Here is a 26,487-nt window from a genome sequence, read left to right as displayed (position 1 = left end):
TATTGATCTGTGTAAAGAACACTCATCACTGCCCTGGATAAGGAAGTGGGAACTCCACATTCTTCACGGATGATTCATCCTAGCTGGGTGTTAACTGTGCAATGCAGCATCCCTCGATATTGGTATTTCTGACCACAGCCAAACACATAGGTACAAATACATAAAAATGGTGTACATTTGTACACCAGCTACAAACTTCAGGTTAGATACTCAGCCAAAAAAAATTTTCCAAGTAAATCATGCACCTGGCTTGTATCAGGAATAGTGTGGCCAGCAGGACCAGGGAGGTGATGGTGCCCCTGCACTGGGCACTGGTGAGGCCGCCCCTCGAATCCTGTGCTCAGCGCTGGGCCCCTCACCCCAAGAAGGCCATGGAGGGGCTGGAGCGTGGCCAGAGCAGGGCAGCGAGGCTGGGGCAGGGGCTGGAGCACAAGGCTGGGGAGGAGCGGCTGGGGGAGCTGGGGGGGCTCAGCCTGGAGAAGAGGAGGCTGAGGGGAGCCCTCATCGCTCTCTGCAACTGCCTGAAAGGAGGCTGGAGCCGGGGGGGGGTCGGTCTCTGCTCCCCAGGAACAAGCGATGGGACGAGAGGGAACGGCCTCAAGCTGCGCCAGGGGAGGTTTAGGTTGGATATTAGGAAAAACTTCTTCACCCAAAGGGCTGTCAGGCCCTGGCACAGGCTGCCCAGGGCAGGGGTTGAGTCCCCATCCCTGGAGGGATTTAAAAGCCGGGTAGACGTGGTGCTCGAGGATATCATTTAGTGGTGGCCTTGGAAGTGTTGGGTTAACGGTTGGACTCAATGATCTTAAGGGTCTTTTCCAACCTTAACGATTCTGTGATTCTATGTGCAAAGGAAATTGCAGAGTTGTACCAGGAAATACCTGTAATCCCATCTGACCTCTGCATACAGCCAGTTATAAATCAATACCTATGTATGTCAGTGACCTAACAGGTATTGGTGATCTGCAGTATGACACAGCTCCTTCAAGCCATGCTTCTGGCCAGAGAAGCTGACTGGGGGAAGGAAAGTCAGAAAAAAAAAAAAAATTACTCAAGTTAGGGAATTCCTGTAAAGCAGAAAATGCGGTGTTTGTGACTGTTCTCTCCCCTGCTGCTGGTATAGGGACCGTGTCTGAGAAAAAGGTTGTAGTTTTGTCTTCCTGAACCCTAGTGCCCTTCATTACAGCTTCAGTTCATTGTGGCCACGCAGTCCCTGAGAACATGCTCAGAGTCTTCTAAGAAAGGTCCAACACCAGCTGGACAAGGACTAGAGGAAGCAGTTAACAAGGACACAAGATGCAGAAGGAGCACCTCAGCTGCAACGAAGGATGCCTTGAGAACTAACCTGCAGCTCAGTATATTTTCAAGCAGAAAATTGACCTTACATTTTCATCTTATTTACACCAGCAGAAATGCAGATCACTGTCACCAACCTCCCTGGAGCCACGTTAGCAAATTAAATGCAGCAAATAACCAAATGATGGAAGCACAGAAAGAAAACCAACCTTACTTACCAATGATAGCTGAAGGCTGAAGTACATTCACTGCCTCTACAAACGTCTTTGGTATCTGCTCTGGAGCCTGATGCGTAAATGGTTCTTGATTGGAATCTACCTTTTGTTCTCGGCCCTGTACATCAAAAGTTGATTCTTTTTGTGATAAGGACACGGAAAGCACTGGCCGTCTGTATTGTGGTATTTCAAGGCATGGTGCACCCCTACCTGAACCAGTAAACCGTATTTGTCAAACATCCATATTCTCTTGTAGGCTTCCTCAGCAGAAACACCGCTTTCCATCATAGCCATGACAATGAGGTTTGCAATTCCCAGGGCGGCCTTGCGGATAAAAGGATTTTGATTTTTAACAAGTCACAAAAGAGGTCTCTCATCACAAACACCACCCAAACAACACCCCCACAAAAATAATTTAGCAAGTCAGCTCCGAAACACAAGCAATGTTTGCCTAGATGGGGGCAGGCTCCCGGGATCAACAGCATCGTGTCTTCAGGGAAAAGAGGCAGGCAGCTCTTCTGGGTGCTGTGCCCCCACGCCCATACCAGTTCAGCAGCCACAATAAAGCAGCCCAAGCAGACAATAAGAACAAGTTAGTGCTGCAGCCCTCCTGGCAAGAAACCACGGCGTAGTGTTTTGTGCCCAACTGCTTTCCAAACCTCTCTCTGCTCCTGCTGCCTTAATAAAGGCCTTGCAGGCAGAGGGCAGAAAGGAGATGCTGGCAGTGCTTCCCTCCACATCCCTTCTCTTGGCTCACTGCACATGCTGCTAAGTCTGGCAGGAGAAATCAGGTAGAGGGAAGTGCAGAGCAGGGCTCAGTGCTCAGGCAACAACACAACATCGGCCAATTACTGCCATCTGGACCTTCCCCAGCTGGAGAAATTTTCAGCTAATTAAGTTATTTTGTCAGCACCATAGAAGCAATTTTGCTGATATACCAAGAAGCATGGTGCTGGTCCTGACGCTGCTGCCCCAGTAACTAACTAGTGTCTGCTGCAAACAGCCACTGATTTAAACTTCCTAAAAGAAACCACTGTGTGCTTCTCTCCAATGCTATAAACATTAACAAGATGTTCTTACCCCCTTTCTTACTAAATCATAATTTTATGGTAAATTCCCCTTCAACTACACGGAAGTCCCTGATGCTTTTTTCAAGTCCCTGTAAGAAAGCGAAACACTTGAGTCCTTGCAAACATTAAACACCTTTCAAATAGTCATCTTTAAGCAGGTAGTCCCTCCTGTTAATGTGTTTCAGCTGGCCTTCTATAAAAAGTTCTGCAGTGGAATTCAGAGAATGTGAATCCCCACAAGTCTCACAGAACCAGAAAATATACAGTTAAATCTCTTGTTGCTCTAGAGGCCTTAAGAGAACTCACCTCTCCTGCTCCAAGGAACAGCACTTTCTGCTCTGCAAGTGGTTTACCGGTGGCTTTCTGTGCTGCCAGCAGTCCCGCCAAGGCCACTGAAGCCGTCCCTGTAAAAGCAATACAAATCTAAGGAGAGCTGAACAGATCTACATGGCAGACTACGGTTTTAGGAAAGGTTTTTGCATCTACATTAAGGAACATAAACAAAGGGTATACCTTGAATATCGTCATTGAAGGTACAGTATTTCTCTCTGTATTTTCTTAAAAACCGAAAAGCATTGTGGTTTCCAAAGTCTTCGAATTGGATAAGGGTGTTCTGGCCATACCTACAGAACATGGCAAATATTCCTATCACTAGACACATAAAGAAATAAAATCCTTTTGAAACAAATCCCACACATAATCAATTCTCTTTGGAAAGAAGACGTTCTCAGGCCTTTCACTGCTTAAAATAGTTCCATCTCCATTCTGTGCGTATTTCACACATAACTACAAGCGGCATGTTCCAGGTCACACAGAAAAATCACGATAGAGCCAGAAACACAGCTACGTCTCTTGACTTCTAGTCCTATCCTTATTCCTTAAACGACTGTTTCAAGGACAGTGTGTTACGGGGGCTTTTTTGCCAGCAGTTTTGGCCATACTTCCGTGCAGAATATTCCGTGTCATACCTGTCTGTAATGGCTTCCATAAATTCATCAATTAGGTCATCATAGACCTGTGAGCGATCCCGTTTTTGATATAGGCCCATATAAAATGGATCTTTTAAGAGCGTCTGAAAAAGAATAAATCAAAGACAGCAGCAGGATGAATCACTTCCTCAATATACACTTTCCAGAGTTCACAGTAACGCATTTCACACCAAAGATACTGCATTTATATAGCCACTGTAACTGCCTCCAGTCTATATCAATGTTCAGTAATTTCAGCTGGCACTTGAGGTTGGTGATGGCTGCTTTTAAAATGGAACAAATCAATACTGTGAACAATAAACTGCTTTAATAAATCTGATTCACATTTCCAGCTTCTTAAAGTCAGGTCAACCTGGCTGTCTAGTTTTACAGTGTTCCAGCATTCCAAATGACTTCCAAATGCACCGTTTCACTGACAAAGTAACTGGCATTCTTCAATCACCGATATGTAACTGTATAGTGAATTCCAAATCACGTACCCTTACATAAAACATTTGGTTTTATCTTAAATAAAACTGCTCACATAAAAATCTTCTCTTATAGTACTAAATCCTCTTAAATAACTACTTTTCATAGGGATAACTTATGGTAGGCAAAGTTCAGTCAAACTCACTGCGTTATCAGTTCCAACGTCGATGCACACAGGCAAGCATTTATCTGGATGTATTCCTGCACAGGCTGTATACAAACAGAGTTTTCCTACTGGAATTCCCATCCCGTACACACCCAGGTCTCCAAGACCCAATATTCTTTCTCCGTCAGTGACGACAACAGCCTGAAAACAAAAGCAAGTGAAATTATAGATGATCACTGAAATTTATAAAGTTTAGAGCAATACCAGTGTGGTTTTTTCCAGGCAAAAATTCAGCTATGTTTGCAGTGTCAAACAAAGAATCGATTACAAGGAATATTTCACTTGAAGCAATAATGCTTAATGTTAGAACCTGCTATGCTCGCTTTTCTTTGCTGAAATCCACTGCCCAAATCCTTGAAAGCTAAGTGGGAAGGATCCAAGCTGCCGCGTGGAACTGCAGCTTGTAACCCGGGTTTATGATTTCCACTTGTGAATCCAGCCATCCAGAAGTTTGTGGAGGTATCATTCACCTCCTCTCCCCCTGTGGTTCTCAACCCAACTGGGTCATACAGGATTTAATGGCAAAATCCGGGCCTCCCAGCTACCACTTCTGTGTCCTAATCTGAGGACGAGATCACTTCTCCTATTGCTATGTAACACGGTAAGTAAGGCGCAGAGGTGCATCCCCCACCAACTCCCCAAAAGGTGGAATAATGAAGTAAAAGAAACAGTTTGGCAACTCTAGTTCACGTCAGCACTGGGTACTCAAACCATAAACCTCTTATCTAGGATAACACACTGCTCTTCAAGATACGCATTCTCTTTGTTAGCTGTATTTTGCCATCATCGTCAAACAGCCAAAGACGCATTATTTAGTATTTACATTTCCATCAAATACTAACGCAGCTTAAGAAGCTCAACTGAGATTAAATAACGAGAAAAAAAATTATACAGTGGTAGTACCTTAACATCGTTCTCTGGCCAGTTGTTCACGATTGACCTTATATGGCCTCTGTCTGAGATAGAAATAAATAATCCTCTGAAAGAAAAAAAACAAAGCAGAAATATTTTACAGGTGCCAATCAGAAATTTCACCTTGCTTTGTAAAGCTGAATGTCAAACAGTACGATCTTCTTAAAATCGAAAGCGTTGCCATCACTGACATAAATCACTCAAAGGACAATTTCTAATGCCCAAGTCTATTTGGCTACTTTGACACTCTAAAATAAGAACACAGAGAACGTACTTTTCATGATGCTACCTGGATTTTACGCTGCTACAGATATTCACCTTTAACACTCCTTTAGGGCAAAACACCTCTGGTGTTAGCATCAGACGCGAGAGGATCTACGCTCCCCTGTAAGGGTACGAGAAGGGAACGCGATCCTAAGCCTGGCTTTACCTTAGCGAATCTCCGTTCACGACATTACACAAGGTGAGGGGAGGGAAGAGAAAGGAAAGACAGGGACTGAGCATACTCCTCCGTGGCAGCATGGGAGGGAGGCAAAGGAGCAGAAAGGAGCAGAGGTAACGAGAAGCATCTGTATTTCTTCGGCTCAAACAAGCCCTCTGTGGTTAGGAGGAAAGGGGGCACAAAAGGGTCAGCAGAGGTGGTAACAGATAAATTACCAACACTTGGGAAGTGCTGGTTCTGGGAAAGAAAGGGGCACACCCCGAGTTCCAGTCCATGCTGCTGTTTCTTGTACAGCCGCCTTCTAGAGGGGAACAGTTTTCAAACTGGTCTATAATACATACAGAGACGTGGAAGAGGAAAGGGAATATGTGAGAACCAAGAGCATACCTTTCACATCCCCTGCCCCAGATCAGGAGCAAAACCACGAGTTTCTTACTGTCTTTATCACAGCAGGCGCGCTATGCAGCCGAGTCCTCATGGCAGCGAAGGACTAGCCCTTCCTCCACACAGCACTAAAGCCCTCAAGCGAGAGGGCTCTAGAAATACACAGTGAATTGCAGCGAGAGTATCCTGGAAATGAGCTGAAATGACTGCCAGTCTGAACTGGTTTCCTCAGCACAGAGCTCATAACCCAAATGGTTGTTTTGAAGTCACCGCCGAACCCAAACCAGATCCCAGCCAAGTGTATTTACCGTGTCAGAATAACTGAAAGCTGATTCCTGGTAGCAACCGCTTTAATACAGGGACTATCTGCACCCAACGGAGTCTGCTGAGCTACCATGAGTCAAGCCTCTCCCCTCCTGCTTTGCCAACATCTCTCCTCACACGCTGCTCGCCGGCCTCTGCTCCTGCACCCAAGACATCACGCCATGCTGCTCTCGGAGCGTCGTGAGAATCTCTCGGCACTGGGATCCTTTGCCACCGGCAGGAACACGCCGGTCACGGCTTCGATTCTGCCGGGACCACCGTTAGCCTGAGCTTCCTCCAGCAAATCTGCTGTAGGGGTGTGCGCGCACTTGTGTTCCTGCTTCTCTGTGCAGGCTGCCTGCAGGGGTGCGTTTAATGGTGAGTTACCCCCGAGCAGAGGGGTAACTTTACTGCCCTGAATCGGTACAACTCTTGTGTAGCTGAATCCAAATGAAAACGAAATAAACACTTCCAAACCTCAGGTAAGTCTACAGAAAAAAATGATAATAAAAGTAGCAGCAATATATATTTATTGTCCTTACTTTGGTCTCCTGAAGATGTGTCCGTACTGGGTGCAGGCAAGGCCTACTGTTGGTGTGTATACAATTGGCATTAACCGCTCAATATCATCTTGTAATACCCTATAGAATAATTTTTCATTTCTCTCTTGGATTCCCATGATGTAGATATACCTGAAATTAAGCAAAAGGAAAAAAAAAACACATTGTTTCACATTTACGCTTATTTAAAACAACATGAAAAATGTCAAAGCAAAAACCAAACTTGCTTAATACTATTTTTTTCAATGAAATTCCTGCTTCCACTCAAGTCGGGCTTTGAGCACTAAACAAAAGTTGGAAAAGAGAGAGTAGCAGTACAAAAAAGCTGAAATAAAAATACTGGATATGTCATACCATGCGTGCTAGCAACTTAATGCACAAAGATGCATTGCAATAAAAGATAACCCATGGATTTATTACAGGATGCAGCTGGGAGTCTCATTACTGTTAAAAAAAGAAAAAAATTATCTGTGAAAGAATTTTTCATCCAAAAAAAGTAAGGTCCTGACAGTAAGGTCTTATTAATCCTACCATTAACATAGTTGGAAAACAAATTAACTCCTAACAAAAAGTTCATTTTGAAGGACTTACCTCGGCGTGTAAATTAAAGCTGCATTTTTGCAAATTTACCTACCAATCTACCGTGTATCAATTCATAGCCAGCCTTGCTGACCCGACAACGTAAAGATAATGAATTAGCGATTTAGGCTACCGCAACCGGGCACTTTGCCAATACAGATGACACGGCTGTGTCAGATCAGCAAGGGACATGATGCGGATTTAAAAGTCATCTTTCAGTTTTCCTGAGAACAAAAGGGTTTCGATGCGGTCCAGTAAGCCTCACACCATTCCACTGCTCCTCTCGCCTTTAGGAGAATGCCTATTTTTACATGTCGATACACATAGGCTTATATGAAAACAGTAACAGGATGCTAAAAACACGCCATTCTAAAAAAAAACCAAATCAAAATCCTTCAAGTTTTTTTCACAAACCAGTGGGTTAAACAAAAGAAAAAATTGATATAAAAAAATTACCCATTATAAGACTCAAAATTCTAACCCTGTAATTCCTTTCTAGCAGTAACTACTGTATGATAAACACTGTTTTTCATACCTAATTATCAAACCCTCAATTTACCTTCACTCTCTCATATTTTTCTAGCATGCACTAGCTGCCACCTCCCTCGCCTCCAATAGTTCTGTGCTCTAACAACCTGCCACCCAAATCTTATGGATTACAGAAATACATATTACAGCAAGGTTTGCAGCTTTGTTACTGGCTAATTTGTGCACATTCTTTTTTGTTACCTTATGCCTATGGAATATAAGAAAAAAAAAGCTCCCCAGCCTCATTTAGCCGCGTGATGAATGCATGATTGATGAAAGCAGTTTTCCGTGCAGAAGCAAAAATAGCCTCCAACAACTGAAAAAGCCAGTGGAGGCATAGAAACCTTGTTTGGTTATCCCCATGAAATATTTACAGTCATTTCCATTTACTTGCATGACAAAAGAAGGCCAAAGGAGCGCTTACTTTTCCAAGGGATCAGTCATTTTGGCCAAATTCTTATGGAAGCGTAAGGCTTGAATGTCTTGTGTCTCTATTTTAGGAGGTAGAAGTCCTTGCAACCCAAGCATCTGTCGTTCGTGTAAAGTAAAGGCCATACCCTGAAAACAAGAGAGGCGAGAAAGAATTAGCAGTTCTTCCTTTAGTGTTTCTATTTATAATGTCTTTCTGTTTGCCATTTCAGACTCTCCACTACATCCTCTTCTCACGGCCGGTGCCACAGAAGACAGGGTTTGGATGTAGTTGCCTCTGCTGAGGTTCTCCTCATCCTTTGTGGGTATCTCTTTTGAGCACAGCTTTTCCACATCTCCGAGACCTCACGCCCTTTCCCAGATTTCATTTGCCTCTGTGAAACACGAGAAGAACTAAGGGATCCCACTGCAGACAGGCTACAGTTTAAAAGTAAAATAACAGCTGCTTCTTGAATTGTTTTGTAGGAACATAAGGTTCACCAGGAACACAAGGGTCACCCCGTTTGGTCCCTACAACCACAGACAGTAAGGTTTAGTCCGGAGAGCTTTCTCTGAATTGCTCCGTTTGCTGCTTTTTTCTACATACTTTCGGTAATCCAGCCAGATCCCAAAGTTACTGAATTGCTCTAATGTTTCTATTGAGATCACAATTCAACCCAAACCCTTCATTTTTACTTAGGGCTATAACTATCCATCTTCAACTGTAGTTGTCTACTACCAAAAAGCCTCATTTGTAACAAATTCCGTTTCAGAAGAGTTAAACCACAAAAACGTCCCAGCGTTTCCATTCTTCTCTGTTTCAAGGTGGACGAAGAGTTTAATTTATTGTTACTTAAATACTCATTTGAATTATTCAACAATCACATTCAGTACAACTGGCTTTTCGCTTCGTACACGTAACAGCCTGCTGTGAGCTACCTGCTAGCGGAGACGTCTTCACCGGGCAGTTAACTCGAGGCGTAACATTGCAAAACGTTAACTGATCCGAGTCCGGATCCACAGCCAACCTGGCTCAAAGCGCTGACCCCATTTCCGACAACAACTTGACCCCACTTTAAGTTTGCCACTTCCAAAAGAGCAATTGAGAGCAACTTTCCTTATTTCAGTTTATCCAACCGGGTCAGTTCGGTGAATGATTAAATCAATACTTGTGAGCGCAGGAGCTGAAAACCCAGGAAAGCCTTTGCAGTGCCATGGCTGTGAAGCAATCTCTGAGCAAAAGCAGAATCTGAAAGGGAAAGGTCTGCTCGTTGCAATGTTTTGAAAGAGATGGAAACAAGAAACATCGGTTCTGCTCACAACCAACACCTCCTTTGTTTGCTAAAGCAGCTAGATTAAAAAACAAGAGCACATTTTCTCAAATTTCCCCACGCTGGAAGCAGATTCTTCTTGCCCAATTAAAAAAAAAAGGCTTAAAAAAGCTTTGTTTTATGCCTTGTAATTACACTCCAAATTCCTCCTGCAATCAGAAAAATCGCAAGAGAAAAATTAATGTTTTCCCACTCTAGAATAAAAGACGTCAATTCAGATTAGAATATATATATATGTTTCACCTCTGCTTATGTTTGAATAGACTTTCACAGGTATTTGTAGAAAGCATGCCCGTTAGCAAAAAAAATCTCTAATTTAGAGTCTATACTTCGTGTAATTTAGCACACTCGAATGGTTTATAACCAATATAACTACTCCTTAGGAAAAAACATAATTAAAATAATTAAAATTTTTACATATTTCTTCTCTTTGCTTATTTAAATCACATTTAATATCAGTTGTTTTGACTACACCGATTTAAGCAGTCCACCTGCTTTTCTGTACCAATTCCACACTATGCTCTAAAGTAATAAAATATTTGAAGAGTTAGAAAGCAAGGAAAAAAAGAACAAAGCCAAAAACCTTCAGTTTTGCAAAAAACGCCAATACTTTCTTGCAAAAAACTGTATTTAACCCTAAACTAGATCAATGCTTTGTATTTCTGACAACCTTCCATGTAACAGATTTGACATTAAATACTGAACTTGATTTAGCCTTTTTCTACTGTCTGCAAGTCATTCGCAAACCCCTGTTTTCTTTCCTCATGTAATGTTATTCTCAAGTATTCTTCTAATAGCGTCTGTAAATAAATTTCAGATGACGGCTTATTCCTGAACTTTTTATCCTTGCTGCTGGTCTTTCGCTGGGTGTAACGGTTACTTTGGCCACACGGTAATTTCTCTGAAAACTGATTATGAATAATCCAAAATTTCCACTAAGAACACAACCACCTAAGCAGCACCGGCATGAGAAAAAAAACACGAGGAACACACACTGAATGCCGTATTTTTATTTTTCCCTATGTTGCAAAGGATCTACTTTAGTTTCACTTCTGCATACTTCCCAAGAAATATTGGAAGATTCTCTGGGAATGTAAACGCATCTGCCAAAGCTGGATGGAAGCGAACCATGCAATCACACATCTCGGCTATCTTCCTTTTCCTAAACGACCCCCTACTTTGTTACCATCAGCAGTTTATGCCTTTTTAAAACAACCCTTTCTCAACACAAACTGTACTTGCAGCGCAAACATTACATCTTCATTGCTGATCTGGATGAGGGGATCGAGGGCACCCTCAGTCAGTTTGCAGATGACACCAAGTTGGGTGGAAGTGTCGATCTGCTGGAGGGCAGGAAGGCCCTGCAGAGGGACCTGGCCAGGCTGGAGCGATGGGCCCAGGCCAACTGGGTGAGGGTCAACAAGGCTCAGGGCCGGGTCCTGCACTTGGGGCACAACAACCCCAGGCACCGCTGCAGGCGTGGGGAGGAGCGGCTGGGAGCTGCCTGGCGGGAAAGGACCTGGGGGTGCTGGTCGACAGCCGCCTGAACATGAGCCAGCAGTGTGCCCAGGTGGCCAAGAGGGCCCATGGCATCCTGGCTTGTATCAGGAACAGTGTGGCCAGCAGGAGCAGGGAGGTGATGGTGCCCCTGCGCTGGGCACTGGTGAGGCCGCCCCTCGAATGCTGTGCTCAGCGCTGGGCCCCTCACCCCAAGGCGGCCATGGAGGGGCTGGAGCGTGGCCAGAGCAGGGCAGCGAGGCTGGGGCAGGGGCTGGAGCACAAGGCTGGGGAGGAGCGGCTGGGGGAGCTGGGGGGGCTCAGCCTGGAGAAGAGGAGGATGAGGGGAGCCCTCATCGCTCTCTGCAACTGCCTGGAAGGAGGCTGGAGCCGGGGGGGGTCGGTCTCTTCTCCCAAGGAACAAGCGATGGGACGAGAGGGAACGGCCTCAAGCTGCGCCAGGGCAGGGTTAGGTTGGATATTAGGAAAAACTTCTTCACCCAAAGGGCTGTCAGGCCCTGGCACAGGCTGCCCAGGGCAGGGGCTGAGTCCCCATCCCTGGAGGTATTTAAAAGCCGGGGAGACGTGGTGCTTAGGGACATGGTTTAGTGGTGGGCTTGGCAGTGCTGGGTTAACGGTTGGACTCAATGATCTTAAGGGTCTTTTCCAACCTTAACGATTCTATGATTCTACAAGTGATTTAGGATGCAAAGCTGAGTACAGCTGGTAAATGTAATATTTTGACTGTTACTTTAGGCACTACAAAACCAAAAATGATGCCAAAAGATTTATGATATTAAGAAGAAAGAAAAAAAGCTTAGTCTCTTTTCAGAATACACATAAACACTGGTCAGTAAAGCCACTAACGTCACTAGTTTAAGGCATGTCAAAGGCCAGAACCCCTTCAGCGGTACCATACTGGCTACATGGCCATTTTACTCTCAACTAGCTGAAATCCCTTGCTAGCAAATCCTACATCTTCCCCATCAGAAACTCTCAAGTCCCTTTAAAAATAAAGTCTACCTAAATTTCTGATTTCTACTATTAGCATGCCACTGGGATATGGCTTTTCCTTAATTTCCCTGTGCAGTAAAACCAGTGACCTTAAACTACCTGGGTCCTTAATAATATCAAATAAGCCCTGAGGTTAGTATTAAGGAGAACAGCTACCCATCTTTATTCAGATTATTCACATTTTTTCCAGTCTAGAGGCAACCTGGTTTTTCAGTGTATCTGGAGTTACAATAACATTAGTGAATTCTTTAAGCGATACTAAGTACTTCCAGCTGTTTATTTATGTGACAATTAGATCTTACCACATTAAAAGATGCTTTAATTTTTGCCCAGGCCTAACTCAGGAACCTGGATGCCATCAGCCTCCATTCAGAAATTTAATCCTCGTTCCAACTAGACCAGAACAAGTTTAGTCCAGAGCAGCACTATAAAAAACCCAGAGCCCTTCCAACACTTGCTGTGTTCCCATTCATTATCTTTGCCCGTGACCGGCAGCTGCCTCTTGCTTTGGATTTGGGATTGCGGCTTATTCCCTATACAGCACCTCGCAAGACAGAGATTTTCCTTAAACTAGCGTGCCTAGGAGCTGCAGTATTACAGATTTCCTAGCCTTTTCCCTCATTTTATAAACCCCAGTACAGCTGGACAGAACCAGCGATCAGTTCCCAGTGAACCAGGAGATGCTCAGCAATTTGCAGCACTGGGACCGACGTTCTCAAAGGCACTTCAGATCCCAGCACCTACTTAAGGGCCAAATTCCCTCTGGTTTCCACTGGGATTAAATACCTAAATACTGTCATGCTTCGGGCTTAAGTTCCAGGCGTCGCTTTTTGGTTTCCTTTGACCCACAGTGCTAGGTGTCCTTTCGCTGAGTGTTATCCACTGACTTTACTTTCCTTAATCCTCTTTACAGCTCAGAAAAATGTGTCCTTTCTAAGATAGTACAGCGAAAGCAGGGAGAGCACCTAGGAGAAAACCCAGCACGCTTCAAAGACCACAAATGAATGAATTAATACGCATGGACAAATTTACCGCAACAAAACCAACGTACTGCCATGGGAAAAAAAAAAAAAAAAAAAGGCAAGTAAAATGAAGTGTTGACAGTTTTTTCGTTAAGACAAGCTCACCTTGAATCACCACGTACTGTGCCTTTAATCCACAAACTATCTGGCACTGGGACCTGACTTTAGCCCTAACAACTGGCCTCTACTACACAAAGCGAGTGGTGCTATAAATACCAGCATGTAAAAATTCTAGTTGCCTGCTTTGCATGAAGGTGAACAGGAGACCTGGATCCTGCAAGCATGATTTTTATAGCACCACTGAGTAAGTAATACTGAGAGATTTCTACGCAGAGAAGTACTAGTGGCAATAATGTTTCCCCAGCTGCAAAGTCTTGCATATATATACATATATATATTTATAGGAGGGGATACATTTACCTGATACCATAAATACTCCCAAGCACTCTGAAAACCTGTACAGTTGATAACAAATAACCCATTCAAAGCCCCTGATAAAGATGTAAATGCAGAATATATCCAAACATGCCACTGTTTGGAAAATGAGTTAGCCTACTTCATCAGGAAGATTTAATCAAATAGTTTTCATATAACTTCGAATCATCGTTATAATATATTCAGCAGTTTATCGTAGGCTTCATCATAAACGTTTTTAAAATAAAGTAGATTTTACATTGGATTGTGGGCTACTTCTCTTAACTCTGCTTCCTTTTGCTAAATCATAAAGGTCGCTATTGCACAACGTGTCTTCCCTGCAAACTAATCAAGTTCACTCATACAACTCAAAGGTGTATTTGCTATCTCAACCACAGATTCAAAGTTTCTCTGTGTTTATGAGGACGGTGTAGAATACGGAAATCTCCTTTGATTTCTTTCCACCTTCATTTTTTAAACTCAATTTCCTATCTTTATTCTTCCAGAAACAGCAGAGTATATATACTGGATGGTAGGGCTGACACAGCACGGCAATCTACTCCCTGTTGAACTGTGAAATGACCCAGACCTTCCCCAGGTTATTAAGCCTTTGAAGACCTTAGTCTCTCTGCAGACAAAGATGCCACCGGTTCTTGCACCGCCTCCGTACGTGCGGAACCAGATGTAAATCACTTCGGCTGCTGAACCAGACTTAGCGAACCCGCAGTAGCTCTCATTTACTAATGAGGTGGCTTCACCTAAAAGCATTCCCCTGCCGAAAATGGGAAAAAGTCAGCAACAGAAAGCCTTTTACACACCAGCATGAAAGTCATCCAGCTTCTCTAGGGTTTGTTTCCAAGCACCAACGGCTACGGTAAAGCTGCACATTGCAAATCATGAGCACGACGGACTGGAACGGTTCATCTACACCGTATAGCATCACTGAACACCTCAGAGACATTTCATTAAACTGCTCTTTTTCTAACTGAGCAGATGCCATCGCTTTTGTTCTCCTCTAATGGCATTAATCCTCTGATTAAAAAAAAAAAACCTGAAAAAACTAAAAAACAAGACAGCTTCCTTCCTTCCTCCACCCACCGTCCCAGCAGTCACAGGTCCCGAGCAGAACAGCTGATCTCAGTTAAATGAGGTGCAATACCACCTTTGGCACTTAGAGCACCTTTTCAGACAGATGATAAAAGCTGGTTACAGATTGAACAGTTCCATCTTTCCATATTTAATTCCCTTTAAAAGCATGCAGATCTGAAGGATCTTTCTTCACATTCTCTTGTTCTATTTATTTTGTCCAACTACCTTTAACTTTGGGTTGGCTTTTTTTGTTTGGTTGGTTTTTATTCTGAATTGGAAACACATTGTTCAGATATTTGCCAGAAGTCAGTGAGGTTACCTATATCTCTGTTAAGAGAACCGGTTCTTTAAACAAAGGTAATCTATCAGAGTTTCTGGAAGTATTCAGTAAGGCACAGATGAAAATAAATTGGGCTGAAAAAGCTGAGAATGAATACAGATGAAACTGTGACTAATGGTCTAGCTAAATACAAGATATGAGAAGATAACCACTTGTATTGAAGACAGACACTGGGACAGTTCCTCAGGAACCAGTCTGGGATTAAACTGCCACTTGTGGCACTGCCAGTGAATTCTTTTTTAAATTTTATCATGTATTCCCACACACACGTGCCCAGGCCTATACATACGTACAAATACGTGTGCATGCATGTGTGTGTTTAATGCAATGTCCTAAAGATATCTGCTGAAGCTAAAAATTTGGGAGGCATTGTCAGTACAGGAGAATATTACAGAATGAAATAATAAAAAAAATACTGAGGAACAGAGTAATAGAAAGCGGGGTAATGGAATCAACCGTACAAACTACGGTCATGCACTTCGAGAGTAACGGGAAGAATTGATGCCACAAGGTAGAAAAATCACCAACTAAAATATAGAAAGTGTCACGAATTATTCAGAGTCACAAATTTGCCGCAAGCACACAGAAAGCAAATACACGAATAATGTTACGGGTCGCATATTTCCAGTAAAGATAAAGACATACTGATGCCACTCTACATGGCCGAATGGACATTGCCAAGGTCAGGGATGATCTACTCCTTCATCATCTGTTCTGTGCTAGAAGAAGTAGCCCTGGCCCTCGAGTGAGAACCCAAAGCATTCCCACAATATAAATAAGAATTTAATTGCCAACACTAAACAAATGAGGTTGTCCTAACAGTGTTCTCAGCGCCCAACAAGCTTAAAACGCTGCCTTGGCACAGCAGGGATCTCCAGCAGAATAAAAGGTCCTGAAGCCAATTAACTGTAATTTGAATCCCTGTCACAGAGCAGAAATCAAACATCATGGAAGATCGTAAATATACATAGATGCCAGCAATGCAGTTACAGTATGTTCTGCAATTGTTTGGCTGCAACGGCAAGGGCATTACCGATATAGCTCATGACCTTTCCTGAGCCGCCCTGACAATAAACACTTGAAAGCTGGCCTTCAAACGTAAAAACCTAAACCAGTTGATGTAGGTGCAGTATGTACCTGCAAAAGACAGGTAAGGATGGGGAAAAAAAAGAAAAAAACCCAAATGGTAAGAGAAAAACCTACTCCAATGGCAAACAACAGGAGCAGATTAATTTGCACAAGGGGAAGGGGTGGGTTCCTGTTAGTGATGCTGCCACCTTGCAGTTTGTATTTTAGGGCCCACGTTTATTAGAGGAGACCAAATGTTCTGGAGAGTTGATAGGGACTGTTAAAACTAAACATAAGCAACTAAACCACGAGTCATAAAATGATGATCTCAATAAGCTGCCAGCAAGAGATAAAGCCCTTTATCTGCGCCTGCATGTGTATGATAAATATATGCACATGAGGCACTGTGGGCAAGAAAAGCACAAAGGGTAAAGTACTTTCCATATTTAGTCAATCATTTATTTCTCTGCTGAATTTCCAAAATACGTATCTATACAGATATTGCATCCAGTATCAAGCCATATCACTTAACTAGCTCACAGATCCATTCAAAAAGGTGCCAGCCTTAACGACGGACTGATGCAACCGAGCCCAACAAATGTGGAAAGGTTTTTTTCCTCTCACAAGTATCATTTTTTGGAGATACTAAAAAATAAGAAAAGTCAACTGCTATTAATAAGCAGCTCTCTATTCTTCCCTCCTCCTCCTCAAAAAAAAAAAACATAAAGAATACTCAGTCCACCAGAGAATTCCAGGCCTAAAAAAAAGAATAGAAATATATCACCACTAGAAAAACAATAAGAAATGACCTATTGTTTTTGTTTCTGAATACTGTTGCATAATCAGCACTTGGACAAGCTTACAGGGCTTGAAATAATTTCCACTGGCACGTCAAAGTGTTTATAGCTCAGAGAAGTCTCGAGATAATCCGATCTTGACAAATCACACCAATCTATTCTTTTCTCCTTCCCCAACACAGCAATCCCAATTTTATTTTTGCAGTCAGTCAGTCTCTAACTTCTACAGCTCTCTCTCAATACGCAATCTGCATTCGTGCAGTATCGAGGCATCTCACGCCACGCTACACTGTACAAAAACCAGTAAGAAACATGACTACAGGTCTACATTTTGTCGTCTTCCTTTCTTTTCAGGACACTCAGCAGCCACTTGTGCCAAAAGAAACATGAGCAATTCTCCCTGTAGTTACGGGCAAGACTCAGGGAGATCCAGCTTGCGGTTCCTAGTTCGATATCCTCCCCAGATATTTCGAGCCCACTGGCCAACTTTTAATTCTGACAAAAAGAGAGAGACAAAGAAAAGAAAAGAAAAAAGAAAAGATTTTGCTGTGCAGAGGAAAGAGCCAGCCTAGTCCTTCTGCTGAGAGAAAGGCTCGGGGCTATGTGTCTGGCTTGCCAGCTGGCCAATTTATAGCAGCACGTGCTTCTTTGCATCAAGGCAAAGGGGACATGGGAAGGAGCTGAGAATACAAGGGGAGAGAAGGAGTCAGGGCCACGGGCAGAAAAGGAAGGGAAGGAAATTTACAGTGAAGGGGAAATACAAGGCATTACAGGAGGGGAAAAAATAAAAGCAGAGAATGGGGAAGAGGAGAAAAGCCAGACATTAAAAACATAGCATAAAACTATGGAGCTTCTACAGCTCCATTCCTCAGGAAATACCCTGCCAGAAGCAGCTGGATTTGTCACCTTTCTTGGCCACTTTAGACATCTTGGATCAGCTACCAAAAGCCCTCATCTCATTTCTTACTAGTTTTAGTTTACACATTAATTGTTTCAATATTGCTGAAGGCTGCTTATTACTCCAGGGGGAAAAAAGAGATTGGGAATGCGGTTGTGGAAATAGGAAAATTTTTGTGAAGGGGGGAAAAAAGAAAAAAGCTACTTTCTTAGGAGACGTTCCTCCCAATGCATGGAATTATCACAATGTCTCTACCTCCCAGCTAGCTCCGTTCAAGGCTTATTTTTAGATGCTCTCTGTCCGACTCTCTGCACAGGGATGTTTCTTACTGATATGGCTCAGTCCCAATTCACGGTCTCGCAGGAAAAAGCCAGGACTAGGACAGAGAGGCTAGGACTTTCTATCACTAGCAAGAGTGAATTCAGAATTAACTTTTGCAAACTATGAAATAAAGACTCTTTATCTGCTAAAGCTTTACTTCAATTCAACCAGCCCCCAAACTAAGCCAGTCATCAGCAAGAATCGGTGACTCTTCATTTGGCACAAGGAAGCAGCAGTATGGATTGCGTAAAGCGCAGCAAACCAGGGGAAGCGCAGGCTGACAGAAGCAGAAGGTGTTATTGGAAGTCCTTGTACTGTAGGTATCCATGTAGTAAACCTGAAACGATCACTCACTCCTCTATCTTCTGTACCCTTTTTTTTGGCTGTGGCCCAGTACACCTCCTGGAGGTGGTTTCACCCTGGAACAAGGTCCATTGGACAATTACCGGATGAAGATAAGAGATTTGATAATCACACACTACCAACCTTGTTTGTTCGTGGGTTTAACATCAGTGGCTTGCCTTTTTCTTTCGTATGTGCACTGCGACATGCCATCGCACAGGGAGTGGCAGCTACCCTTAGTCGGGAGAACATTTTTTTTTTTTATACTGCACCTGCGAAAAGGAAAAGAAAATCATTCAGATACAGAGGCAGTGGACCTAATGTTCATATTTGTACGCCATCTGTTGTAAAAGAAATAGGTACATGCTAGATAAGACTCTTTGCCCTAACGCCATGATAATAACCCCAAATTGCCTTGCGGCAGCCAGGAGGAAGAAAAAGAAGGAAGGCTTTACAACGACGAGAGCACAGGAGCGGAGAGAACATAAAGGGATACTCATGCGAGCTAGCATTATGCTGTGGGCTGCAGTCAGCCAGCATTCACTAGGTATTGTCTTATAGCTGCACCAGAAACCCAGAGCAGAATTGCCATTAGCAAATATTAACCTCCTGTGGTGACCCGTGCAACTGGCACCAGTGCAAATACCAGGGAGGACAGAATAACTTGGGCTAGTACGGCAAAAAAAATTTAAGCTGAGCTTCTGCAATAGCTTTCTTACAATGAAATCTTGTGGCCTGGACAACAGAAAGGAAAGAAACTATGTCTATTAGCATATTAAAACTAGATGAGAACAAAATGTAGAATTACAATGGTCAAAAATTCACTGAACTCTGGATTCCATGCTTAGATTTTTTTAAATTCCAAACCTAAAAAAACCTGGTTATTTTCAGAGAGAGTATACCCTTTTCATTAAAGGCTATGTTTCCCTAACAAAATAAAAAAAATTGTTAATACCACTCAAAAGCTTAGTTCTTGCCAGGTGATAACCACTCTCAAACCCATTTTATTCAACTATTAATTGCAAGCTCTTTGGAGCAGAAATTATCACTTATTACATGCTTATACGACGCAGTACCACCAGGGAACGCGTACTGGACTCGTCTCTAAACGTTATTTCACCAACACAGGGAGACAACAGCGAGACCTTACACAGGACCGCGGCCTGTATGAAGACACATTAAGATAGCAGGCCAGAAAGGACAGACGTACACAGCTCGGATGCAATATCGTGCAGAATCCTGACATGGGGAGAGGAAAAAAAAAAAAAAAGAGATCCCTTTAGCAATAGGCCTGTACAGTCAGTGGAGGAAGACAGAGATCCAGGATCAGCATGGCAGGGAACCCCTCTCCCTCTCCCGTTGCAGCCGGTGCTCTGGACGTTCACATCCAAAACACGGGCAAGGACAGTACAGCAGGTACGAGACATTTTTAAGGAATGAAATGATGCATGGTTCGGATTTTTAATTTCTTCCAGATGGAAGCCAAAATTAGATTAAGGGACAAAACCTCATTATCTTAAATATAGCCTGAATACTTTAGAAGACCTCTCTATAATCAAATTTACATATAATCAGCTTTTAAGATGGCAGACCGATCTTACAAGTTGCAATCCCAGGATTTTCTTCAAAATCTTTCCAAGCCTTAAAAACACATGCAAACATTTAATATTTTTCATCATCAGTTACACCCGAGTTTCTCTTCTACCCATTCTAAAGCGTAGAGGAAAGAAGCACTAACATTCAGCAGGATCCCTGTCTCTCATCTTTCATTTGTTTGTTTAGGCCTTGCAATTGAAAAAAAGTTCCACTCAAAACCCACGTGTTTAGTTGTTTCGTGGTAAAGAAGATAAATTTACTGCCTGGAGACAGGGCGAATGGAAGCCTCGCCAGGACTCCAAACAAATGTTGCTTTTAACATGATAATTCCTCCCTAAACCAGCTAGCAGTGGACTAAACACAGCTGGTCTGCCAGAACTCAGGGCAGCTGAAAATCGGGATCAGATAAGCAAAATTAAATTTGTGCTGCAAAACAACCAGCCTTTAGGAATAGCAAATTCAGCCTTAGCTGGTTTTAATTCTGGTTGCTCTTTTGCCGTCGTTACACAATTGCGAGTCCATCTCCTCATGCACGTGAGGCTAAAAATGATCTGTGATTACAGCGTCGCATCCCATCGGTCTGGCGTCGGGGTGGCTTCAACCTGGCACGAGCAAATACCTTAAATGAGGAATTAAAAAGTAGGCCAAACACCACACCTTATCTCACTCTAATTAAACTTCAATTACTTCATTGCAATTAATGAGCATTTAAGAACCAAACAAGATTGTGGTCCAGATTTCTCCTAACTTCATCGATTAACTCTCTAATCAACAAGAGAAAGCCAAAGAGACTTTTCAGGGGTGCGATTCAAATCTTATAAATCTTACTTTCTTCTCTCCTCTGAGGTGCCATACAGGCACCTAAAATGATTCTCTTGGTGGAGGCATCTCGGAAGCACGCAGCAGGTGGGAGAAACCAGGCTTCGTTTTCCATTCAGTCCCTCTCTTTAGATCCAAGAGACACGATCCCAGTGAATTTAGATCCAGCATAAAACCTGACTGGTTACTCAGTCCTGAGTCCCTGGCTTTTCTAATTGTTTCCCATTCCTGTTTCATCTCCCATCTTGCGCATCTCCTCTAACTCCTTTTGTCGCAGACTTTTAAACATGTTTGAGCAAGAAACTGCCTCCAAAACTCACCTTAACGTGACTTACCCTGAAACCACAAAGCAAGCATCCTTCCCCATCCCCTGTCCGTACTCCTCTGTTGGAGTGCCAAGACCTCTGGGCTTTGGCCATGGCCCTCCATGACTCACCTACCCTCTCCTCCTGGCTCTGCTGGCCACCAAGCTGGCAAGAACAAGCCACTCGCCTTTAAAACAGAGCTCCCAGGCTGGCACTGGCTCACCAGGACCGCTTGAGCCAGATGCAGCGCCGGGGTAGCCATAAAAACAGCTCACACCAGGAGTCTGGGATTACAGCTCACAGCTTCTCGGATGAAAGATACCACCAGACAATAAAAATACTTTAGATGCAGCATGGTCCGACTGACAGTAAAGCCCTGGGCAGCTCTGCTTCTCCTCTGGCCTCGTGGGAAAGGACACGAAGCCTCGTGGCCGGTGGCTCGTATTTACCAGCCCTGTTTCTGGGAAGCACTTCAGGCAGACAGCAAGCTGCAAGGACAAGTGTGGAAGAAAGGTCCCCAAACCGATACCTGGTTTCAAGGAGATGAAAAGGTTGGGTGAAAAGGCTGCTTTGTGGGGAGGTTTTTCAATGGTTTATGATGGGGTTTGTAGAAGAGAGGCCAGGCTTGAGATGGCGATACTTTAACCATAAGAAAAAGGAGAGATGATTTTGATAGAGAAAGGGGAAGGATGTCAACTGAGGGAAAGACGGGCGGTTGCAACGACGTGAAAACACAGAGAGGACGGAGGTCGTGCAATGTCCTGTGAGGAGGAATTAGGAAGAAAGCAGAGGAATTGAAAGAGGAATAAAATTCCCGCCAAAACATGTGTCAGCATAACCAGAACAAGGATTTCTTTTCTTCTTTTAGTACTTGACAATGGTAAGGACTAAACAAGACCATGGCGCACCACTAGACTTTATCCAACACGACTGGCAATTTTTGACTTATTACCACATACGTGCTGTGTCACAATTTAAGAGAATTAAATTCTTCAGCATACCAGATGACAGCTCTCTTCTGTGCCTTATCAGGAGGCATCTGGCCAGGTCAAACTAATTACCAATACTGCACAAGTGCCCTTATCTAGGAGCAAATGTTTTGCTGCTGCAATTATGGATGTTAAATTGCAAAAGCTGCTTTTAAGGGAAAGGTTCATCCTACTTTTCAAAGGTACAATTACATTGCTCGGAGAGTCAGGGAGCTCAGTGTGAATTAAAGCAAGGTCTGCTTCAATTACTGCACAGGCTGCCTGACTTGTGGATTATACCTTAATGCTAAGGAGTATTTCTCAGTGGCCAGCAACTTACGCTTGATGACTTTGCAGTCTTCATTCAGTTTGAAGGATGGCTAAACATCAATATACTCCAAGTAGTCCTGAAATCCTGCGTAAATGAATGGTTCCAGTCTTTCTTTCGTGTACAGAAATTCCCGAGGTCTGTGTGTTAACGGGAGCTTGTTCTTGATAACACAAGCTGGAATTATTAATTCAAGACCATAGAGGCCTCGCAGAGTTTCCAATCTTTCTGGCCTCAGTCGGGTTTGCTTTTTTAAGCACCACTGCTCTAAGGCCAACAAACATTTTCTCTTATATACCCACAGCAGTCTATCAGTGAGTCTGCAGCTATCCCGAGTCTGGTGTGGGTGCACCGCTGCGCTCTATTCTTTTTTTTTTTTTTTTAATAAGCAGACAAGCCGTGCCTACCCAGGCATGACACAAACCAGGCACACGCTAGCTGGCTTCATCACTTCAGTAATGATAAAGAGGTCTAAAATTATTACATTAGGCAAGTACCAACTATAAATGTGTCTTCCAATGAGACTTTCACTTAAAGAAAGCAGCTTTCCCCGCACCCGCCACCCTGCGGCACTGCAGCGGGTGCTTTGCGGATCGAGGGGGAAGGGGGCACTTGCATTTGACAACGGGAGCACCCCAACGCGTACGGGTGCGGAGGAAGGAGCAGGGAGATGAGGCTGCTTCCAGCAAAGTCCCGAGCCGTCATTTTAAAGGATGTTTCTAAGGTACGTTGAGATCTGCAAAGTAAAAGGAACAATCATAGGGGGGGTGTTACTAATAAAATGTTCGGCAGTGGCGAGCGGGTCATTTTGGAAGCAGATTTTGAAACTACTTTTCTTCCCTCTTATTCTGAGGCAACCAATTTAACAAGGAGAAAAGTTAGGCGCGGAGTACTTAAGCAGAGTAAGTTAGTTCACAATTTGAGGCTTGAAACGTTCAGCAAATAAAGCACACAGGCAAATTCAAATAATTTCAGAACACCTTTGTAAAAAGAGCGTATGTTCTCTACATTAACTTACAATATTAGCAAACTTCTCACAGCACAAGTAGAAAGTAGGACTAAATTGCTTGGTGTTGGAGTCTTGGTTCATAAAAGCTCTTACCACACAACATCAGAGAGCTATTTTTTTATACATTAATGGATCTGACCTAAATATTTTTCTTAAGCATCAGAAAGTCCATTATCTCATCCTGTGGAAACTGCAGCAGCAGTATTTTTGGCTTACTCTGACAAGATATATTCGCATTCTTGGTTTTACTCCATTTGTCTTACTGGGAGGGCTCCCAGTAGTAAAGGTAAGCGCATCTACGTCTGAGAGACAAAGGCCTTATCCTGCAGAATCCTCAGAAGATTGCAGAATATTAAATTCCTCCAAATAAACAGAAAGCCACTGTTGCTTTCTTCCGAAGAACGGGTACACGGCTGTATTAAGGCTGTTTTCTTCCGCTCAAAAATACAGATTTTTTGGATATAAGCTGAAAGAGAAACAAGGATGTTCTCAACACACTTGCAAAAGGGAATTCTTCCTGGGAGAATAACTCAGCAATAAGCATGGAGAAACTGAGCTGCTTACTAATTCAGCGCCAATCAGGTGAACTACAAGCCTGTCAACCACTTATAAACCTTGGTGTGCGCTACAGCTAGGACTTTAAAAAAAAAAAAATCCTGTTTAAATTACAGAAGAATCTGAAACACTATCCATATGCAATTAGTTACCAGCCCAAGTAACAGCAAAGTGTTCCTTCTGTTGCAATAAAGGCGCTGCCACCAGTAGTAAAGATGAACGTTCAATTAGTATTCACTCAAGCACGGCACACTACCACGCATTTTGACAGCTTCTTTCTTAAGTTTGCAGAAGAAAAAGCTTCAAATCTTGTCTGCGCTCACGCTGCTGACTCATAACGCTACCGCACAGGATTAGCAGAAGTTTTGTCCTGGGACTGTAAGACATACTTTCTCTTAAAATACATGCTCAGGCTAACTTTCTATCGACCTGACCACGTCTAATAGAGCCAACAACACGTTAGACACTGCTGGCTGCACACACACACGGATCGCTTGCAGAGTTTCATATTCTGCCTGGCTCTTTGTATTACCCATATGTATATACACATATATAGAAAATTTCCCTTTGCTGTTCACTGCTAACTTTTTGGAATTAAGACCACAAAGACACCAAATAGTTAACAGCTTGCTTGGCTGCAAGATCGTTGTTTTTTATCGGCTCTTTATCAACATTGCTGTATGGTTTTGGGTTTCTTCAAGCAGTCAGAGATTCGTGCCACAGCATAAGGCACCAAGCTGCTCGGAGACCAGCACCGTTCAACCTCACGCTGCAGCGAGGCCAAGAGGAGCGCGGGACCTGCGACGGTGGCATTTCAAACAGCCACCGCCACTTCTTTTAACAAATAGCCGAGAGGCAAAACCCGAGGACCGCAGAAACGAGCTCTAAAAATACCAGCCGGCCTGACGCTGCTTCCTCTTCCAACGCCGCGCCGGCAGCTCTGCCGCTTCCCAACTTTTACTCTCCAGCTTTTAGGGCCGTGCCGTAGAAGTTCACCGCGGGTCGAAAGCCGGCACGGGGACCTTCGGCCAAGGCTGAGGAGCTGCAGAAACAGCTGAATTTGGGGAGTTTTGGGGAGCACCCTCCCAGGCGTGACCCCAGGAGCTGCTACCAACGAGGCGGGTTGTTCTTGGAGGGCGGTAGCTGAATTTGTCACCCATTTTGACAGCTGGTAAACACGCGCCCCTGCACGCCTCGGGCTTCGCTTTCCTCCGAAGCAAAACAGCCGCTTTTGGTGTTTTCCACCTGCCGCCGGGGCCAGGGCAGGGGGCCGCGGCCTCGCTGCCCCCGGGGGTCCCCCCGCAGCAGGCCGAGCCTCGGGGCCTCCCCACAGCCCGGGGAGCTGCTGCTTGGGTGCGACTTCAGTCAACCGGAGCGAGGGACGCGGAGCTCCCTCCATCCCCCTCCCCGCTCCCGGGTGGGCCTCGTCCCCCCGCCGAGGGCAGGCCGGGGTTGGCCCCACGCCCGGGCCCTGCCGGCCCCGGCCCTGCCCACCGCACGGCTCGGTGGCACGCTCGGCCAAGGGCGGGAAGCGAACGCCCTCTCCTCAGCCCGGCAACACGCAGGCGGCAGGGCCGGGGGCGAGGTTTCGAAGCGGGGGGAGGCACTCGAGGAGGGAAGGCGGCAAGGGTCGAGGCTCTGGAGAAAACGCCCCCGAGGTACGGGTTTGTAAAGAGACAGAGGCCCTTCGTACGCCATTGCAATTGTAAAATTGTTACCAGAACGGGATCTACCTCCTCCTGCGGATGCTGCCCTCTGAGTGATGCTGGCCGAGGACCTGTGTCTATTGTGCAACAGCAGCTCCCATCCGCCGGAGCTCCGTCCGCCTCGGAACCCGCCACTGAATGGAGCAAACACGGAGGCACCGGGGAGGGACACCCCGGAGGGCGGGGTGTTCCCCATGGCTGACAACTGACCCAGCCAATGAAAAGGAAACCGGCTCGCCGGCCGACGGCGGCGCTCGGCCAATGAGCTTCCTTCCCCACGGCTCCCCGCCCTGACAGAGGGGAAACCGGGCCAGGCGCGCCCGGGCGCGGCCTGTGATATGTTAATTAGGCCAGGCGCGACAGCGAATCAGCGTGGAGGGGCGGGGCGAGGAGCCCGGGGCCGAGGGGCGGTGCTCCAGAAAGGGGGCGGGGCGAGGGAGGTGTGTGAGGAGGCGGGGTCGTGGGGGGCCGTGAGGGGGCTGGGGTGGTGGGGGTATGGGGGTGTGAGGGGACGCGGGTGTGGAGGGACAAGGGCCATGAGGGGACGGGGGTGTGGGGGGACGGGGACGGGGGTCGTGGGGGGACAGGGGTGGTGAGGGGACCGGGGGTATGAGGGGATGGGGGCGTGAGGGGATGGGGGCTGTGAGGGGACAGGGGTGTGAGGGGACGAGGCCGTGAGGGGACGGGGGTGTGAGGGGACCGGGCCGTGAGAGGACGAGGCCGTGAGGGGACGGGGATGTGAGGGGACGGG

At 44.9% G+C, this 26,487-nt stretch overlaps 1 protein-coding gene and 1 long non-coding RNA gene across 3 annotated transcripts in view; one reads left to right on the top strand and one right to left on the bottom strand.

The window, feature by feature from the left end:
- Positions 1 to 26,103, bottom strand: part of ME2 (malic enzyme 2) — a 34,454-nt gene extending 8,351 nt beyond the window's left edge. Inside the window, exons 1-11 of one of the 2 annotated variants that reach the window (XM_087772740.1) lie at positions 25,749 to 26,103; positions 18,595 to 18,722; positions 8,334 to 8,467; positions 6,785 to 6,934; positions 5,105 to 5,180; positions 4,181 to 4,342; positions 3,547 to 3,650; positions 3,092 to 3,201; positions 2,885 to 2,982; positions 1,719 to 1,832; positions 1,512 to 1,626 (exon numbers count right to left, since the gene is read on the bottom strand). In XM_087772740.1, the coding sequence (XP_087628866.1) occupies positions 1,512 to 1,626; positions 1,719 to 1,832; positions 2,885 to 2,982; positions 3,092 to 3,201; positions 3,547 to 3,650; positions 4,181 to 4,342; positions 5,105 to 5,180; positions 6,785 to 6,934; positions 8,334 to 8,467; positions 18,595 to 18,702 (1,171 nt within the window). In that variant the 5' untranslated portion in view covers positions 18,703 to 18,722; positions 25,749 to 26,103. The remainder of the gene's footprint in view (positions 1 to 1,511; positions 1,627 to 1,718; positions 1,833 to 2,884; positions 2,983 to 3,091; positions 3,202 to 3,546; positions 3,651 to 4,180; positions 4,343 to 5,104; positions 5,181 to 6,784; positions 6,935 to 8,333; positions 8,468 to 18,594; positions 18,723 to 25,748) is intronic. The other variant, XM_087772739.1, reaches the window with a different exon arrangement.
- On the top strand, positions 22,162 to 25,752 carry LOC148053771 (uncharacterized). The gene is made up of 3 exons (XR_015707903.1): positions 22,162 to 23,190; positions 23,926 to 24,057; positions 24,735 to 25,752. It is a non-coding gene; the product is annotated as an uncharacterized LOC148053771 (long non-coding RNA).
- Positions 26,104 to 26,487: the final 384 nt, after the last annotated feature.

This window comes from Nipponia nippon, unplaced genomic scaffold, assembly GCF_047370975.1.
Source record: "Nipponia nippon isolate SJK-2023a ecotype South Korea unplaced genomic scaffold, ASM4737097v1 scaffold_37, whole genome shotgun sequence".
Taxonomy (NCBI): Eukaryota; Metazoa; Chordata; class Aves; order Pelecaniformes; family Threskiornithidae; genus Nipponia; species Nipponia nippon.
Note: the sequence above shows the minus strand (reverse complement) of the source record. Positions and strands in the feature narration are given on the sequence as shown.